The sequence below is a fragment of the Coturnix japonica genome, chromosome 5, assembly GCF_054131305.1.
Source record: "Coturnix japonica strain WE chromosome 5, WE-NBRP24, whole genome shotgun sequence".
NCBI classification, from domain to species: Eukaryota; Metazoa; Chordata; class Aves; order Galliformes; family Phasianidae; genus Coturnix; species Coturnix japonica.
The window spans coordinates 42,650,638-42,670,512 of NC_140667.1; the positions used below are offsets into that span (position 1 = coordinate 42,650,638).

Sequence of the window (19,875 nt, forward strand, 5' to 3'; positions counted from 1 at the left end):
AGCATTCCATTTTTGAAACAGTCAGACCTGTTCACATTGGCAGCACTGGTAGAATGGGCAGCCTGCCTCAAAGTTACTTCCACAACGGAAATGGTGTTTTCAGTAGATGCTTGAGCCCTTGTCTTTAGTCAAGTCTTTACTCTAGACACATTTGAGTGACCTTTCTCCTGTTTAAGCTCACTAAAACAAACTAACGAAGTATTTACTTAGCTTAAACAAACAAACAGATGATGAACTGAAGGGAAAATGTTCAAGACAATCTTATAAAACCCAGTGGGCTCCCCCCACAGTTGCTTGCAAAAGTCCTGCAAAACTGTATGTGTTAAAAGCTACTTAAGTTATATGTGTTTCACTCTCTTAAAAAAAATATATGGTCTTTCAATTTAGTTTCTATGGCAATTCACATTTATTTTTAAAACAGAGCACTGATTGAAACATTTTCCCCAACTGTAAAAGAAACATGCAATACCTCCCTGACAAACATATCTTTAGAAATGCATGCTGCTGCCAGCATCCGTCTTGATGAACAGATATGTTCATTTCTTTGAGTGTACGAGATTTCTGAATGGTTTTCCATAGCAAACTTAGAGTGTGCAACACACTCATCTACTTCACTGTAAGCAGCATGCATTATACAAGATACATACACCAATGAACAGTACAGAAGGTTTCCCTAGGCAGCCAAACACTTGCATCTAAGCTTCTACTGATACTGCGTCATAGCCCTCCCTTGTAACTAAACATAATTAAGCAGTGAGAAGTGGGAACATTTCTAGAACTCAAATAGCAAACTACATAAAAGCTGGCACATGGCATAGCTTCCTGTTTTTAACTTGTTCTCATATTCTGCTCCTGAATGTTTTTAGAGCTTGTTTCCCTCTCCACATACACACTCCCCAGGCATTCCTCCAATCAACAAACCACCCTATTTCCTTGTTCATTCTACCTCAAATACTGGTAGCTAGAATCTCCAGGACTGCACCTTCTTATGGATCAGAGGCAGATACCCTAGCTTGCTTTGCCTTTCTGTCTACTGTCATGTGATGCATGCTAGCCTTGTTAAGCCCCTAAAAGATAGACTGTACCAGCACAGCTGGATATCAAGCAGATCCAGCTCCCACATCAATTCACTTACCAGGAAGTGCCTGTAGTGGAAGTGCCAGTTTGAGAATTGCTGTAGTCAAACATCTTCTGTACAGTAATAGCTTTAACTCTTACCTACAGACCTTGGAAAAGGGAGAAAGACAGAAGAGTGTGCAGTTCTTCTCACCTGATCCATATAATTTCCTATGATCTGATTTGGCTTGGAAGCGCCTAATCTGGTCTGGTGAAACATGATGCTCCAAGTAGAATGGGTTGTACACATCATAGCGGGGCCACTGGTACACACCGCACAGTTCTGCTTTCCGGTCCCCAAAAGAAGCTCTAGCAGATTCTGTGAAGCACAAGTAAACATCATATGCAAGAGCTCCAGACATAACACATGCTGCCTGGCTTCATAAGGCAGGCTGAGTGCCTTCAGGGCAAAGGACAAAATATTTCATTATTATCTGCTTCAGTGAAAGGAAAAAAAAATGAAAAGAAAAAGAAAACAGACACATACATTATGTCACATTTCAAGAGCATTCTAGGAAATACTGGGATGAAATTGGTCATAAAAATACATGCATGCCATGTCATGGTGTTCCATAATAAATGCCCAACCATTCAAATACAGATGATTTTAAAGAGACCAAGATGGAAAGGTAGGTCCATGAATAAAGAAAATCTCTAACTTAACTAAGTGATCCCAGGACATTCCCACTTGACTACTGAGTCCCCAGATCTTCAAGAGGATCTTGTAAGGAAAGATAATGCAACTTGTGACTGTAATCTCTTTGTCATCCAATTTTCATAGGAAGTCTTTCAGTGGCAAAGTCACTGATCCAAAATGACTTGAATCGTTGGCCAAGACACGAGGAGACAGACTTGAGAAAGCCTGAATCCCAGCCATTTGCTCAGTCCATTATGGCACAGCTGCCCAACTATTCTCTCCTTCATAGTTTTTTTTCAGAGAATGCACACACTTCCTGGTCAGCAGGACAGTAAAGAACACTGCTCTAGTCCTTCACTTTATCCGGAGCTGAAAGAAGCCTTGTGTAGCAGTCCAGAAAAGAAAGGAGACAGGGTGACCTGGACTCTTCTGAGCTCTGAAATTTGCTTCCTTCACTTCACCTCCCCAGATTTCTGCTTCCTTATGAAATAGCTCTTTACCCCACTATAACAAGGTTTCAATTCTGCACACATTGTGCCATAAGAGGCAAAATATTGCTGTGTATATATAGTTGCAGTAACCACCTTTCTTCCAGGTTAAAAATAACAGTGACTTGGAATGTAAGAGTTTGAAGTGAAGAATTCAAGTATAGTGGGCTTGAGTAGAACCTATGTTAGACTGAACATTAAAAGTGAAGCTGTAAAGAATTGCTACACAGTAGGTGACAGTAAAATCAGTGTTCCAGCCCAGGAGCACTCTCCCTTCTGCTAACTTACTTCTGTGAGAGCAGGGGACATGCTGAAGTGAATACTGAGAAGTCCTGCCAGAACTTAATTGATTTCAGAAAGGATGCCAAGAGCTTACACTGAGCATGTCCTGTTTCAATAAAGGAAAATGGTCAGACATGCAAAGAAAATGGAGTGGAAATGAGATTAGACCTTGGGCTTCTGTGGATGTTTAACAATGGTCTAAGAAACAAATACTCTAAATATAATTTTTTAATACGCTTTGCACTTTGGCAAATGCAAAAAAGGAATGACAACACACTTCCCTGTATTTAGTATATCTCTCTAAAAAGTAAACTCTGCATTTTTAAACAGCTTTAGCGAGGCTTAAAGAGTTGTATTTCTGAATATAAATACTTATTTTATTAAAGGAAATGGAAGCTGCCTACTTGACATAAGATCCACTTTTCAAATATTTATGCAAGAATTTAAAATATTTGCTCAAGAGAAGCAATTACAAGCAGCTTAGCCATCCTGCCAGATTATCTTCTGATTTTATAGCCCAAGGGCCGCTCTGTTCACTAGGTCCTTCAGAAAGGCTGAAGCATAACTCCCAATGAAGATAAGTCACTGGTTTATAAGACCCGGTAGAATAGCACGAACAAAGAAAACATTTATATAAAGTTTGTTAAACATCTCTTTCATCTCACTGGAAAACTCTGGTGCCTCAGAGTCCTTTACGTACAGTATCATAAGGATGAGGTGGGAACAAGGAAGACAGAGTCTGAATGCAAACCTTGTGACAAAAGGGATTTACCAGCAGCATATCTTGCATGCCCATACCTTGTTCAAGTACTCCTTACAAGAACTAGCTACTGAAGTATGCATATATAGATTACTCCAAAAGTAATGCCTCCTGCTTATTATTTCCATGGAAACTACAACAGACACATGCAGCACAATAACACTATTTGATAAAGCAAATCCTCAGCTACAAAATACAATTTTTCAACATAATCATATGTGTGCCATGTTTTCCACACAGGAGAGAATTCAGTGACACACCTTTGCTTCATAATCACTACCAGGTCAGACCACATTTTGTTTGACAGCCCCTCTGCTGCCATCTGACACACGGCAAGAAAATGTAATGGAATACTGGTGGGAAGGTTCAACCTCTACTGCTACACCAGCAACATCCACCTCTGATGTTGTGAGCCAACATAACAAAATAGGAGGCATTAACTTTCAGAGCAGCCATCACATAAAAAAGGCAATCCCTCCATGCAGCAGCCAGGCTCTGCTAGGTGGGAGGCAGAGAACAGCTTGCTTCTGCTGGCTATCTGCAGGGAAACCTGAAGGGGATCAGGCACAAAGACAAGGAAGGTCTTAAAACCATCTTCCAAGTAGTATCATGTACTTCCTATTGTTGAAATTTGAAAAGGAGTATTAATGTTAGTATGCTGAAAGTATTGACAGAATAAACATAAAAACCAGACCACTCTTCTTAAGTGATCTGGATGTTTTTGATACATTTGCACTTTCCTTGACTCCAATAAATTCCTTACTAGAGCTCTGGTTTCTTCAATGTCTTCCATTACATTGAGCCTAAGCATTAGTGTGCAGTCCCTGCTTTTAATTTCATTCATGCAGGATCACAGAGCTTCACACTGGAGTCACATCCTTACAAAAAGCTCTCCCAGTATCCAGAGAGAAAGGACACAAGACCTTGCTTCTAGGGAAGTTTTACAGACACATGCTTTCAGTAGGAGTACTGAACTGCTTTCACCTATTTCTGTGACAACTGACAAACTAGATTAAACACAAATACATACCCCTGTAGCCTTCCTCCAAATTTCTAGAAGCTAAAAGTAAACACACTTAATAGATAAGAAGGAAGAAAAAGGCGGGGAGAGACTGTTTTGCTCTTATATGTGAAGTAAGCGATTTCTGTCACCAAAATAAAGTTTCTTTGGCTTTGGTTAGAAAGTGACACTGGTTAACACACCTAATGAAGTACTGTCATTTTTGTTCAAGTTTTCCCAACTGAAACTCATACTATTTCAGCAACACTCTTTATATTTTACCTTGAATCCGTCCAGCATGTGAGGTATTAGGAAGGTTTTTTGGCTGCACATAAGCCAGTTTGAATGGTGGGACCACAAATGGTACCTCCTGCCCATCCAGGGGCAGTTTAGAAAGCAGATAATCCTCTGAACAGCCAACTTGCCGCTTCACTGACACCGAAGACAATGGAGGTTGCTCTACAATAGTTGGCTTCCTTGCGGGTACAGCTTCAGATTCCTGCGCCATGGAAACTGCTAAAAATAAAAAGTGAGAAAAACAGACAGTCTACATGTGCATTAAGTTTGGAGCAATACTCTGAACAGATCTCTTTTATTTAATAGAATCCGTGCTTGATACATTACTGTTGCTAGCATTCATTTTTACCAGCATTCAGGACAAGTACCTGGAAAAGATATTTATCCTCATGTCTGTACTAAAACAAATTCTGCTGCCTGAGGCTGTATATTTATAGCTATCTTGCCCTAAAGTCGATTTTACAAGAGGAATTCTATATATTTGTATCAGAGAACAATTGTACAAACAACTAAGACACCAAATAAAATTCTGGGGGGCGGGGGGGAGGGAATGCTCTCTTTTAGACAGTTTGCAAGATACAAGACTTTTACATGACCTTAGGCTGTTTTTTGAGGGGTTTTTTTTTGGATTTTTGGACAGCATTCCAGGCAAGGAGCAGACTTCAGACAAGTTATTTTTCAGTTCCAGTTCCAATTTATAACACTAACAAGCATGTGTCCAATTTCCAAGTGGAGGCACGGAAAGAATTTTGGATGCGTAAAAGAATTCAAGTTTATCAAGGGTGACAAAGTCATTTTATTAATGGGAAATCTCATAATTAATGAGGCCAGAATAGCAAAACCTTTAGTCAATGTGATTATGTTGAAACTCACCATTGCTTTTTTCTTTTTCCACATAAAAACACCATTTACAGCAGTTTTTAATATATTCATTTGCCATTGTTTTCAGTGCTGCAACTTAGAGGAAACTGCAATCAGTGATCCACTGCAGCTCTCAAACCTGAAGAACACAACAAAGGGAAGTATATTAGACAAGAACAATTAAAATAAAAATGCAATATTTAGTGTGTGATTTTTAGTTGGACTCAGCCCCAGTGTCAACACCATTGATGTCATTCATAAAAGCATCAGAGCATTCAGAAGCACTAAAATTCTCCTTACATTTGTGCTGGTCACTGGGCTTTGGAATTCACTCAGCTCTGTATCTGTTTTGATATGCTCTGGTAAGATATTAATAAGATGTGGCTTTTAGTTTGTTTCCCTTAATCACGTTTCTTATTCTCTGTCACTCATGGAGGATCATAACATATGTACACATTTACATCTTTGACTCTGCACACTCCATGTTTTACATTTGAAAGCACTCTTTATGAATGACACTAAGATTGCCTCCTTTGACAATTCTTTGAGGAATTACTGCTTTCTCATAACTGTATAAACACAAAACCAAAGACCTGCTTTATTATATAATTGTCTGCTTTGTGTACAGAAATAGGGAAAACCGGCTTCCAATAAAATGAGAAGCATACACTCTACTGAAGAATGAGATCAAGACTGCAACAGCTGGTTAACATTAAAATAGCTTTATGACAATAGTAACTGGCCTTATTTAACTGTCTTTATTCATATGCTTATGTTCTCTTTTCAGAGGGACACAGACAGCTGTGTTGCCTCCTTTCCAAAGCTTTGTCTATGTTTAGTCATTTTATATGTACCTAAAGTACACAAGGTTCTTTGTAGAACATACTCAAGATATGATTCCAGCTCCATGGAAGTTAAAGAAAGTCACCAAACAGAATATGAATGTAAGCAAGGATGGGGAGAAGAAGCAGCTAGAAAGAGAAAGGGGGACAGCAAAGAGAGATGACAGCTACACAAAACAGGACAGGTCTGCTTGGTTATCTTGGTCACAGGAAATTAGTGAAAGTTCCCATGCTCCAGCATGGAAGTTACTCCCATCTGCAGCTTTAACACTGCAGTCATTTTGTTTGTATGCATATTAAAAGACAGCTAGGAAACCACAAAACACTGATAAACAGAAATAATACTCATGTCCAAAGTATCAACCTAAACTTTTTCTTTCCTTAAAAGTCTTTTCTCCCTTCTCCCAGATTCATACAGATACCAAACGGAGATATTAATCTATAGACACTTCATCTATCTTAGAAAACATGCCTTCCTACATTAACATCACTTATCACCATGGATAGGCACAACTCAGTGTTGTCATCAGATGTGCAAATAATGACCAACCACAGCGAACACCTACTGCCCATCCTTTGGGACTGTACCAGTATGCCTCTGAATTGCTACATGCATTTTAAGCTATGGGTTTTGAAAGGTCACTGAGGTTTCATGCATAATGCCTGAATTAACTTGTTATCTTTAAAATATGACTTTGAAATATAATGAAGTTTTGTTATTGTAACTACATAACTGTTTCCAGAATTATTCTTCATTACTTCCTTTAATTGCATACTTTACACAAAATCAGGCACAAGAATCCCTCAAAATTCTCCATATTTCCACAGACTGTCACTCCTCCCTCTGAAGTGTACTCACAATAGTTACCCATGCTATACAATTCAAGGTTTGCTTACAGGTTCCCATGCAGTGATTTCCCTTCCCAGCTGTTATCAATGCACAGCTGGAGTTAATATGCTTTACTCTTGTTCATCGTGTTTAAACTAGGCTGAAACAGCTGCTTCATTCGCTCTCAGCTTTGCAACAATAGTATCTAAGCTTCGGTAGCAGTTCGCTCTGGCAAAACAATCTTTTATCTCAAAATACCCGGACTACCGGTAGCGAAGGAAGGAAAATGTTAGTAACCACCCAGCTCTCCAGCTACATAAAGTGGAAAAATCAGTTGTTTACAACAGAGAAAACTCATGTCATTGTAGTACTTTCTTTCCACAGAATTTCTTAGCTATAGCCATTAATGTAAGCCAGCAAATAAATACAAATCATCATTCACAAACAGTCGCCTTTCCATCACTGGGTGAATGCCTAACTTACAAAGAAAGGTGATATTGTTGTTGATCTAAGAGTTATACTGTTATACTGTACATTTTTAAAAGTTGTGATTCTCAGAACATAATATTCCCTTCCCACTGAGAAGCAAGGAAACATTCATAATTTCCTTTCTATCTGTAGACAAACACAAAAGCAATTCACCACGGCCTCTTGTACAGAAGAGTACACTGCAGTATTGCTGTTCCAGATTGCAGCTTTGTAGGTGAGCGATATTGGTAAATAATGGTAAAGTCTACAAATCCAGTGTTTGGGGTTTCCAGTTCCCTTTGAGCTTAAATACAGCACTTTAAAAAGAAAGACAGTTTCATTTATCTGTATTTTTCCAAGCTGCCATTGACTTGGCTACAATTTTCACTGTATGTTAAAGTCTTAGCCACACGGGACAGAAATTTAACAGATTCTCTTCTCGCTGGTCTTGTAGAAGATGAAACAAATACCTGCTGATCTTAACAGAAACAAACACTTCTATTGAAGGTCAGACGTCTCCCATATATCACAACCTTTTGTTAATGTCAGCTACCCAAAAATCTTCAGTGTAACACTTGAGAGTTGTTAAAAGGTTTTACTAATGTACATCTGTGTGGGAATACATTTACCAATAGAACCAGAACTGTACAGACATGAATTAGGTATGCCACTGAATTCCAGAGAAGTATCAACCTCCTGCCAATGCCAGCCTTGTTAACAAGGAAGCAGGATTCTGATCCTAACTCTAACTCTTTGGGTCAGTTTTTGTAGCCAATTCATTTACATCAAAGATTTTGTTCATTGTGAAGATAGTAGACTGAGAAAAGGACAGGAGGAAAAGGAAAATTATTTCTGATTTTCAGGCAAAAATAGAAGAGGGAGAGAAATCAAATCACTTGCAGCAGAAGGCATTGTATCCAGATCTCATTATCGTCTCAGATTCTCTCTCTTGGTGTTCTTCACTATGATTTCAGTGAGTTTTTTTTCATTTCTCCCTTCCCAATATGAAGCCAAAATAAGATGATCAAATTTAACTCAGCAATCATCCTTCCACACTAATGTAGAAAGCCAATATTATTGGAACATACTGGAAACAAAGTATAAAAGCAAACCACACGCATACTCAGAGTCCAGAGAATTACAGTCAGTATTATTTTAATGGGTTTAGATGGAGAACATAAATTATCTTAACGACTTCCAGATTCCTCTGATAGAAGTTTTGAATGAGCTAAATCAGATAAACAGTATTGAAAACTTCAGTTCCAGATGCCACCAGAATGACTACAAGACGAGATGTGTGGAGAAAAAGGCAAATATTTTCAACAACTCATTAAATCAAAAGAACACGATAGGAAATGCATCACTGTGATATTAAACATTAAAAGCTGAAAGAAGTCTCAGAAGATATGTCAGGTCTTTGCTCCCTTATGATGAAGGGGTAAATTTTGCAGCAAGTTTACAGGCTGCATTTAGTCAGAGCTCTGCTGATCAGGTAACACATTTTGAACTACGCAACAAAGGTGAAGTATCTGATCCCAAGCTGGGAAAGCTGGCTAAACCAGAGATTTCAATCATTGTGAGATTTATTGCCAGCCATAAACTTATAAAACACATTCTCACATCTGTGTTCCAGAAACACGTCACAGCGGCATTTCTAGTAGCTTCAAGTCCTCACAAAGCAAGAGGTGTAAAAGAAAATGTCCGGAAATAGGGATGATTGGTTGTTCTTACACATTTGGGACAGATCCTTGAATGACATAAGTGTCTGCAGCTCCAGTAGCCCCAGAGGAACAACAGCTGAAGAACTTCCCTATGGAGAAAGCAAGCTCAAGGTTGCAGTTTCGCACCCCAGCCAAACACCACATTTATGCTACCTCTGCCTGTCTGTGTTTCAGACCCACGAGATGCAGTTGATCCCAATTGCAAAATTCCTTCAAAGAGATTAACAACATCACTGTTGTCTCCAGATGATTAAAGAAACAGAGCACAGCAACAGCTGCTCCTGCTGCAGGTCAGATGGGCTCTAATGGCTTAGATTCTACAAATGGTTCAACTTCCAGGGCCAGTTGCTTAGTAGTTCTGCTGCTGGAGGATAAGATCTGCGAGCTGTATGCTGACCTGAACAGGGCTCTTCATTTGAAGAGGGGTTAGGGTCAGTGTGTCTAGAAACAGGTGAACTCTGGTAAAACACAGTAAAACTGCGTAAACAGTTCTGAGAAATTTGCCCTCAGGTACTTTGCTACTGTGTGAGCAAGGATGGTGCACACACATCACACATACACACACACACATCACACACACACACCCTAATCACCTGCACAGACTGCAGCTCAACAAAGTTTAAAACATATTCATTTTTTGGAAAGGGTGCTTATAAGCAGGTCTGGTCTGTCATATCCATAAAGGACACAGAGGCACTTCAAGAAGGTTTGAAAGTGTGAGAAGGCAGGACAATGCATTTTTGTTGTTGTTCATCATAAAACTTGGCAGTAGTACATTGTCTGGGAGGAGAGAAAGAAATAAACGTCAGGCCAACACACACCTGCAAAGTGCATGATAAGAAGCTCATAGCTACACCTGTTTTAGGAAAACCCTCTAACACTGATATCTGGAGTAAATACTGGTTGTGTGAACACACCTACAGGGCTTCCTTCTCCTCCACTTTTAACTGTAACTCATGGAAATTCATGAATTTGAAGACTGATTATTGAGTTCTCCAAATGCAAAATGAAGAAAAAGTGTAACTACAAATTTAAAGCTGAAATAATATTAAAGAAAAAAAAAGACTATGCATGGCTAGTATGATAACATATGATAACTTGATAACATTGATTTTGTGATGGGTTGCATAGGTTTCCTGGGGCAAAGAGCCTAGCAGCATTTTTACATACTTACACAAATTGGTGTGGTAACAGAAAAAAGACAGTAAGAAGTTGTTGGGCAAAGTGCTGTGCTCCACAATACAAACACCCCTCTTCTCTAACCTCCTTTTTCCGGGCTGATACTATAACTGAACCATACAGTTCAGGTTAAACAATGTCACAAGATAATCTAAGGTGATAATATATTTCATTAAGTAACACTTGTAAGGAGAAGATCACTCCCATTTTGACCAAGTGGAAGCATGGGAGGTGACTATAAAGAGCATGCCCTGCGCCCTCTGATGCCTGCCAAAGCTTTCAGACAGGAAACTGTCAGCTGGGCACTCGTAGAGGTAACAGTGGTATGCATGGCTTAAAACCCTTGCCATCAGCAGGAGTCCTCAACATATCACCACTAGCAGTCAGGATTTGACAACTGCGCAAAAATATTATTAATTTATTATTTTTATTTTATATTAGTACTTATTCACTTGGAACAGGCTTCTCCTGAGGCAAAGAACACCACCTCAGAAGTCAGTTCTTAGCTAAGTTTTTGTCACAACCAAAGAAGAAGAGCTTACTGCAATCCCACTGGCTTTACACATTCTCACGCTGTAACGGTCCATAAGTGAACCAGTGCAGAAGCTTCACATGAACAGCCATTTTTCCTACGTGCAATTGTGATAGACTTTGCCTTGTTCCACTGCGACTCTCACTTCTCAGCTTTTCTGCCCTGATGGAGATGAGCTAATACATGCCTCCCTTCACACAGGCCCTGAGCTGAACTCTGCAGAAAGAGCACTTGTGCAATCTAGCTGTGGTCTCCTTGAGCTCAGCAGCTACTTCTTCCAAGGGCTTCAGGCTGGAGGAGGCCAAAAAGCCTGCAGTGCATCCACAGCTCTAGCTCAGACCACCAAACTTAAAGTCATGAAGCGGAAATAATTGCTATCGCCTACTTCCCTGAAGAGAAATAAAGCTGAGCAGGTGCGTGTCTGAGCTATTGCGCTACAAAACAATTGCCTCCACTCTTTAGACACCCCCTGGAGAAGGGGAACAAGTGCTGGCAGGAGCACACGATCAGAAGTTGCTCCTCTCACACAGCCCTCAGGGACACGCTGACTCTCAGCATTATAGCCTTGCACCTGCAGCTCTTAAATGGAGCCGCAATCCAAGTCTGCCCCAGTACGCGGGAGATTAATAATAGTACAAGGGCCAAAAGCACAATTTTCTTATATCTGAGCCAGTTTTTCTCATGAGAGATTTATGTTTGAATTAAGAAGAGAATGTTATAAATCTCTCCCATGATAAAGCTTAAAACTTGGAATTTTAATATGCTGAATCCCCTATGCACTGGGCTGTAAAAGTTGATAGAGATAGTACTTCTTCCTAATGTTGCATTAGGCAAGCAACCAGTTCATCCAATTACTGAACTGACAACACTGTTCCTGTGAACTGTAGATAAATTCACTGACTTGGACAAGGATGTACAATATGGTATGTATTGGGGCAGTAAACATGAAGGAATAAATCTATTTTTTTGGACTGCAGATCACTTTGGACTCAGATGGAAAACAGCAAAACAAGAGTTGAAATCAGGACACGAGAAAAGAAAACGCAGAGACTGAAATCTCTGTTAAAAAAAAAAAGAACTTGGCTTTTGACAAGAACTAGGAAAGAATTCAATTCAAGATAAGTTCTTTGCTCTAAGCAGATTAGGAAAAAATCACGACAATCACCAATGGTTACTTTATAATCTAACTTAATGCTCAAGACTTCATGTATTCTGTGTCAGTTTTTAATCCAATATTTTTTCTCCTGCAGCAATGCCAGCAAGCAATAAAAATAGAGCTGTCAGCAATCCCTGTCTATAGCCCTGATACCAAAAAGAACTGGAAACATCTGGATGTGTTGCGTTTTTTTTTTCTCTCTCAACAGGACAGCCAAGAAGGTATTTAGGCAAGAGCATCTGTCTGTGCACTGGGTTTCCCTAGCATGGCTAAACGTGTCCAGCTCTGAAATGACGGCCTTCAGATACCAGATTAATGTAACGCTGAATGGCATCCAGAAAGTCTCAGCTATCTGCCATGACCACAGAGCCACGTGGAGAAAACATGGATAGACATACAGTATCCAGACAACTAATGAAAAATAGCTCCTACTGTATATATGAAAAAATGAAGAAAACCCAAACAATCTTGCATGGAAAAATACTGTTTCTTCACCACTAACACTATTTTAGAGGAACTCTGATGACCTGAAAGAATTAAGTTGGAGTATTTCTTTATAACTGCAAACACACATCCAGTATTTTGTTTAGGTGAAACAGTTTCTCATTTGTTATTTTACATTAGGTATGTAATAATTACTTTAGATATTATTATTATTCTATTTCATGATTAAAATAAAAACTTTGAATCACAGAGCTTCCATGTGATGGAAATCCTGTTCAGTACTTCTGCTCCTCATTGTCACAGCCTTTATTTAACCAGTTACAACAGTGTGGTGAGAGGAAGGAAATACGTAAATGGTATAAATCAAGATTAAAATGCTGTGGCTGGAATTAAGAAAGTAAACAGAGGACTCTAGTACATATCATACATGAAAATAGGTCAAATGGATGATGAGAGAAGAGGAAATGGGAATGGATCTTAATTCAAATTCAAACCAGACTAGGTGTATGGCTCTACAGGGCACACACACTGAGCTCAGGCTGCCTAACCACACTTAAAAGTCTAGGAGGATCCTGACTTTATAAAGTTTATTATTATTTGCTTTAAATCCACCCACACCAGTGGCTCACAACCACTTTTAACAGCCCCAGCAGTGCCTCTCAAGAGATGTGAACAGGCTGGAGTAGTTGGCAGCTGCCCAGGAAGATGAGTGGTAACCAGACACTGCATAGAGGAGGTGTTTTAGAATAACTTTACACAGACATTGGAAGAAGCCAGTAGAGATCAGAGTTGTTGCAATCTTATGGGAGCACCCAGCATCTCAATTATTGTTGGCCAAATGCTGCTACAATAATGGGGCCCTTGCCACTGGGGACAGAGGTCCTGAGAGCAGGAGCTGGCAACATTCCCCTTCCCTCTCTCAAGACAAGGTGCACAATGGCTACACCATTGATGTACTTTTTTTTTTTTTAATGCTCTTGAGTTTAAATCAACACCCTTCACAAGAGATTCAAACCTATCACTTCAAACATTGGTGAAACAAGGTCTGGAAGTAAACACACCACTGCGCTGAACAAAAGCCAGGCTGATTCACAGGGAGATGTTCCGGGTTTGGTCAAGGTTTGCAGAAGGAAGATTTTTAGCTATCCCAGTCACTGCCGAGCAGACAGTGAACTTCAACTGAAGATTAAAGATTTTTTATTTTGAAAAATCCCATTTTTCAAAATAAATTGGAAAATAGCTAAGAACACTTGAATTCTCTACATCTGGGAGCTGGATATGGTCTTGAAAATGTTTTGTTGTCACCTGGCCATTAGATTCTAAATACAGTACCCTTCCTAAATTTAGTAATCTCTTAGAAACAGGAAGAACCATTTGTTTTTGCACCAGTTCATCATGAACCACAGAAGCACTGACAGGTAGAGCTACCTTTAAAACCTCCTTCCCTTGAAGGGAAGGTTGACACTGCCCTCAGCACAATACATATATACAAGATAGACTGGCTGTCTGCATTTGGCTGAGAGCCTATCCAGTCCCCTTTCATCCTCCCCTGCCAAGCTCTGGGCGAGAGTTTGGCCATCTTCTGGCTGTACGAACCATCCTGCTATGCATGTGGGCCCATCTTCAACAAACAGCGCTCACAAAGCCATCTCTACCACTTGGTCCGGAGGTACAAAGGCTCCATGGGATAGAGGGGCTGTACTTCTGCAGGTAGGATGAAATCCTCAGTACTCTGGAGACCACGGTGTCACAAAGGCAAGCACTCTTCTTCCTGTCTGTGCTTTAGATGTAACTGTGGAGCTATTTGTGTGCACCAATGTACCCAGAGCACACTGGCTTCGGAGGCCACTGGAGTCAGGCTTCCCTTCACCTTGCAGCACCAGGTATTTGCTCCCCAAGGTGCCAACACACCATACAACCCACATCTGAGTTTCTGACTTCCAAGCTGAGGTGCCAAAATAGCTTAAGCACCTAATAGGTTTTGAGGCCACTTGGGTACAATCTTTCTGGATTGCTTTCTTAGGCTTTGAAGCTGTTTTAATCATCAATGGCACCTCTCTAGTTCTTGCTCTGAGGCCCAGATCCAAAGCTTACTGCCATGACTACAAGAACTCCTCACACACCAGAGATGTTATTTTAGGGCCGAATGGTATGTCCCTTCCAGTTTAAGTGTGGCTATTAGGTAACTGAGAAACAAAGCTTCGAAACAGAATCACCAGGGTACAATTTACAGGAAAGATAAGCATCAGATTTCTGACATAGTTTTTTTTTGGCACAGAAATAATGTAAACTTCAGCTGTGATGACAGGCAAGCAAACATTCACTCATACTAAGCTTCAGAGAAGTGTCCTCACTAATTCTGCATGGCTTGATGTATTAAAGTGATTAAAGGATATGATGCAATACAGATGAGTTGAAATCAAATCCAAGATTTGAACCTCTTCCCAGACGAGGTTCTTCAGTTTAGGTATGAAGAATTATCCCTTCGGAAAGGGATCAATAGAATTTTTTCTCTATGCAAAGAACCTTCAGAAGGCCAAATTGTATTTCTAACCAGAATGACAACACAGCTTAGCCTAAACTCAGCTTTTCCTACCTAAAGTCAAAGCTCACTTTGCCTCTCGCTTCAAAGAGATATCTTAAGCTCTCTGCTGACAGATACTGGGTGTTGTCCTACTTAGACTGGAGAGAGAATACTTACTAGATTTAAGCTATCTCAGGAGAGACAATTCAGAGTAAACAAAGTAGTTGTTTTGCAAAATTTAAAAGAAGAACAAGGGAATGGTGGGTTTGGAAATGCACCACACAAAATGCACTACCATACGTGGGGAGAGCAAAGGGGCTGCTGGCTGCTACTGAGAGGGGCAGTTATGCTCTCCAGTGCCAACAACCATTCACGCTGGATCCAGTAAATACACAGCTGCTTGAAGAGTTGGCCCAGTTAACTGATTAGATGGAAACATAAACCACCAAAATAAACAAAATATGCTTAAAAATATAGAAAAAAAATGTTTTCCAATAGTTGATTGCACAAGACTGGAGTTAGAATGCTCCATTGGGAAAACAGGCAGCCAGAGCAGGACAGCCCTCTCCAAAGCCAACCCACTACTCTGGGGTAAACTAAATCTGAAACTTAAACACCTATGAGTAAGACAAACTCGGGCTGCGTGAAAATGAAAATCAGCTGGTAGGAAAGAGAAGTGCTGGAACAAACAAGTGAGGTGACTGAACCACGTGAGTAGGGGAAAGAAGAGGACATCAAAGGCAGAGCTTTTTTTTTTTTTTTTTGTCAACATAATTAATTAATAGCACACATGACTGACTGAACAATTCCATCAATGTTCACTCTTTCCATTACGTAGGAAGACAGAGGATTCATCACCTGTGGATTCAGCACCAGGAATTTAAATGCAGGAAAGGACTGGGGAGTTAACAGGACTTCTATGGGGTCCAACATACCTTTTTGGATGTAGCGTTTTTAGGAGGTGTAATTTCTACACATACTTTGAAGAACCAAAGGACACTTTAATAAAAATATATATTTTTCTTGAAATTCAATATTGCTCAACCATATGTATTCCACAAAAGAATGTAATATTCAGCATATAGATGGAAAAGGGACTAGAAATGAAACCGCCCCACTACTGGACTCGTGCCCTTACCACAGAGTTATAGGATCACAGCTCACCTAATTCTGCACTGAAAACAAGGGAAAACTGTTTCATAAGTAAGGAGGGGGGAAAAATAAAGACACGGTGGTATACTCCCCGGCAGGTATTGGATGTGAGCGCCAATCATCTAAGTGTAATCTAAAAACACTTGATCTCTATGAGAACAACTTGTCAAGGAATGCCTTGTGGGTTCCAGAATAGCTTAAGCATCTAACTAATCAACATTAACAAAACTCAAGGCACAGCAAGAGGCAGATCTCAGCACATTCAGCAAACGTTACTGAGGAAAACCCGAGCCTACGCAGATCAGAGAGCGAGAGTTAGAATGGCACATGTCTATCCATACAGAGCAGCTACCCACAGGGTCATTAGATGCCCAGGTGCTTCACAGGTTTGTCCCAGCATACTGCTGTTGGGAACTTGTCCTCTTTCTGCACAATCACAACTGTGCTGTCTGGAAATGTGAACTTAAGGAACGACCATGATATCTACCTCTCCATTCTTATCTAGAAAAATGCATCACACTTAACACTGGGCACACTTACACACTGAAGGAAAGTTACAAGACCAGTTTGCTGCAAGATGATTTCCATTTAAGCTTTGGCTAACCTGCGACTGATTACCTGAAGCATACCTGCAGAAGGTGACCTAGGTAGTTATTTCTTGCCTGGTATAACAACAATTAAGATGTTAATTTACAAAGAACGTTTTGAATGCACAAGTACATTTACTTATAGCACTACCAGTCTGAGACTGTTTTAAGTATAATCTAATATTGGACCTAATTTATATGAAAAATTAATTCTATAATAGTTGAACAAGATTACTGTTTTTCTACCTACCTCCATTTCTCAAAGTCTACCACTCGTTAGAAGATACAGTTCCAAGCCTAGTCTTGGAAGCAGGCTGTCAAGCTAATACTCATAAAGTCTTAAAGAGGCCAACCCCACACACTGGGAGGTCTTCTCTTCCAAGCCGCCACTGGCAGGATGGGGAGATGGCAAGGCAATGCAGGTGTGCAGCGTCACACTACCCAATAGCACCGCCTTTGACAACTCATGTTCTGCAAGCACAAACCGTGGATCAGAATTCTTTAAGGAACATAGCATATTGGTTTTAAGAACACACACTCCCATTCAACATAACTGTTGGTATACACCAGGTTTACAAAATCTACCATTAGAGCAGTTTTGTGTCCCAGGAGTAACACGCATGGTGAGAAAATCATCATTTACAAACTGCAAAACCATCACTGTATGTTTGCACTGAAACGTTCTAAACAACGATACTCAAAACAGTTACGTGATATGCAACCACACAAGTTGGGGTCATCTCAGCAGGACAGCCTGACCCACACCAACTTTTGCTCCTGTTAATCCTTACTCACAGCCCGAGGTGTGCCGCGAACTGCAGAGGACGCCCACAGTACAACGGTTCTCCTGGAAGCCTGAAGCCCGACCTCACATTTCAGACGAGCAAAGAAGTCGCACCATCTCCGCACCGACCCGTCTACAGCCAGGCGAGACCTCACCGCGCTCCCTCCGCCGCCCCGCAACGAGCCTCCGGTGCTTCCCGTGGCCGCAGCCGCCCGTCCCGCTCCGCTCCGCCGCCCGGTCTCACCTCCCAGCCCCGCCGCCAAGCTCCGCTCCGCCGCCCGCACCTGCCGTCGCCGTGCGCCGCCTCCTGCAGCCCGGCCCGTAGGGGCGGCCCCGCCGCTCGGTACCTGCGAAGGGGACGCCGGCTGCGTCCCTGCCGGCCGCCCAGGTGTGCGGCAGGGCGCTTAGTCACCGATCCCTATCGCGGAGAGGGCATTTCCCTGCTCGCTGCTTCTCCGCCTCTGCGAAACTACGCGCGAGGTCACTTATCCGCAAGCAGCTGCCAGGGGCTTTTCTTTGTCTCTTGCTGGGCTGTTCCGCTGGCAAAATCAGGGCTAAAGCTGTCCCATGCTTTGCTAAAGCACGACTGGGCCTGTCTCTCAGAGATAAAAGCAAAGCTTTAGTTTGTATGCCGTTCTATTAAATAGCATTTCTAGCTGAGATGCTGGTCCCTGTCAGGTAAGACCGTGCACAGGTATGCGAGAGAAAGCCCCTGCCACAGGCTATTTGTAGGTGCATTTAGCAACCGTAGGTGGTGGCGTGGCTCAGAAATCTGCAGGAAACAAAAGCTCTGGGAGGCTCCAGGTGGCTGCATGTGGCCTCTGTGCTCTGATTGAGGCAGATGTAAAGGGGGAAGTGGGGATGCATTGGTGGGAAAAAGGAGGAGCGTTTCCTCCAGGAAGTTCCATGTACTTCCTGTGTGCTTTCCAATTTCAGGTATGCAAGCAAGGTTTTGCATGCTCATCCTGACTGCTCTTGAGCTACAGCCATTCAGAGATCCCACATCCACTGAGAGTGCAGTTTTCCTATGATTATTACTATTTTTTTTTTTTTTTTAGTTTAATAGCAATAGGGACCTGCTGCTAACTATAAGTTTTGTCATCTTGCACCATAACGTGACTACTTCAAACCCCAGTTGCTGTGAGGGGAGAGCCTTTGCAGAAAGCACACACAGAGTATCTGAACTAACAAAGAGCCTCTGTGAGTCCCTGCGCAGTATGTGGGATATCACAGAGCAAAGTGGTTCTGATTCCTGCTAAGGGAGCTGATGTGATTATGTGTGGTCACTCCATTCAAGCAATACAAGTAACTGGTAAGCCTCCAAAATTATCTCAGTTTCTTTGAGGTATGCATTAAGCACACATCTCAAGGCATCTCACTTACGTGAATGAGTTATGTGAACCAGCTATCTTTCACTGTTCATAAAAGCACGTTGTTTAACTACTGATACAGTCCCCATGTGCACTTGCCTCTATCAGGTTACCATGTTGAAGCTGAAGGGCTGTTCAGGCTCGGCAGTGATTTGCAGCCCTGCCTGAGTGGCTCTCCAGCTGCTGGAGCCAGCAGCTGCCAGGAATGCAGCTCACGTCACTGGTGGAGGAAGGGACATAAAAACCATATTTCTGATGAGGAAGTTATAGGGGAAAAATACTGTTTGCCAGAATATCTTCCTTCTTCCTCAAGGCACAGAAAAGGCCAGCCCCTGTGAATGGAGAGGCCTCTTCTCACATTCCTGGGGCTAGTTGGATGGTTAAGGACACACCTTCCATTCTTCTTTAAGCTGCCTGAAAATTGGACAGTTTGTTTCAATAAATACAAAGTTCAGCTGCACATGGCAAGGGACGTGGCTGACCTGATTTTGCATGGAGTGAAAGAACATTTGCATGGAGGCAGAGAACATAATTGTGATATATACTTTTTTAGTTGCAATAGTCAATGAACCTTCCCCTCCCTTAAAGATTTTTGTCCCAGTGAAATCAAGCATGAAGATAAGCAATGAAACCAATTTACCCCTGTTTTTTGCTGCCAGCTGCAGATATATTCCTGCCTCTTGCCAGCACACAGTGCCTCACGCACTGCTTGGGTGGCTGCTAATCTTTCTGCAACTAAACCTCACTTGAGAGACCTGGTGCTGTTCCCATGCCTTAAGAGCTCAGCCCCTCTTTCCACATTTCCATCCCAGGACCATTAGTGCAGCCACCCAACCTGCCTATCTC

At 41.4% G+C, this 19,875-nt stretch overlaps 1 protein-coding gene across 11 annotated transcripts in view; it reads right to left on the bottom strand.

Moving 5' to 3' along the window:
- Positions 1–19,875, bottom strand: part of TC2N (tandem C2 domains, nuclear) — a 36,721-nt gene that overhangs the window by 8,588 nt on the left and 8,258 nt on the right. The window contains exons 1-4 of one of the 11 annotated variants that reach the window (XM_085549384.1): positions 17,944–18,475; positions 5,454–5,580; positions 4,566–4,796; positions 1,271–1,435 (exon numbers count right to left, since the gene is read on the bottom strand). In XM_085549384.1, coding sequence (XP_085405510.1) covers positions 1,271–1,435; positions 4,566–4,796; positions 5,454–5,520 — 463 coding nt within the window. In that variant the 5' untranslated portion in view covers positions 5,521–5,580; positions 17,944–18,475. Of the gene's footprint in view, positions 1–1,270; positions 1,436–4,565; positions 4,800–5,453; positions 5,581–17,125; positions 17,258–17,670; positions 18,476–19,875 lie in introns of those variants that run through there. The other 10 variants (XM_015865341.3, XM_015865340.3, XM_085549383.1 and 7 more) reach the window with 10 other exon arrangements.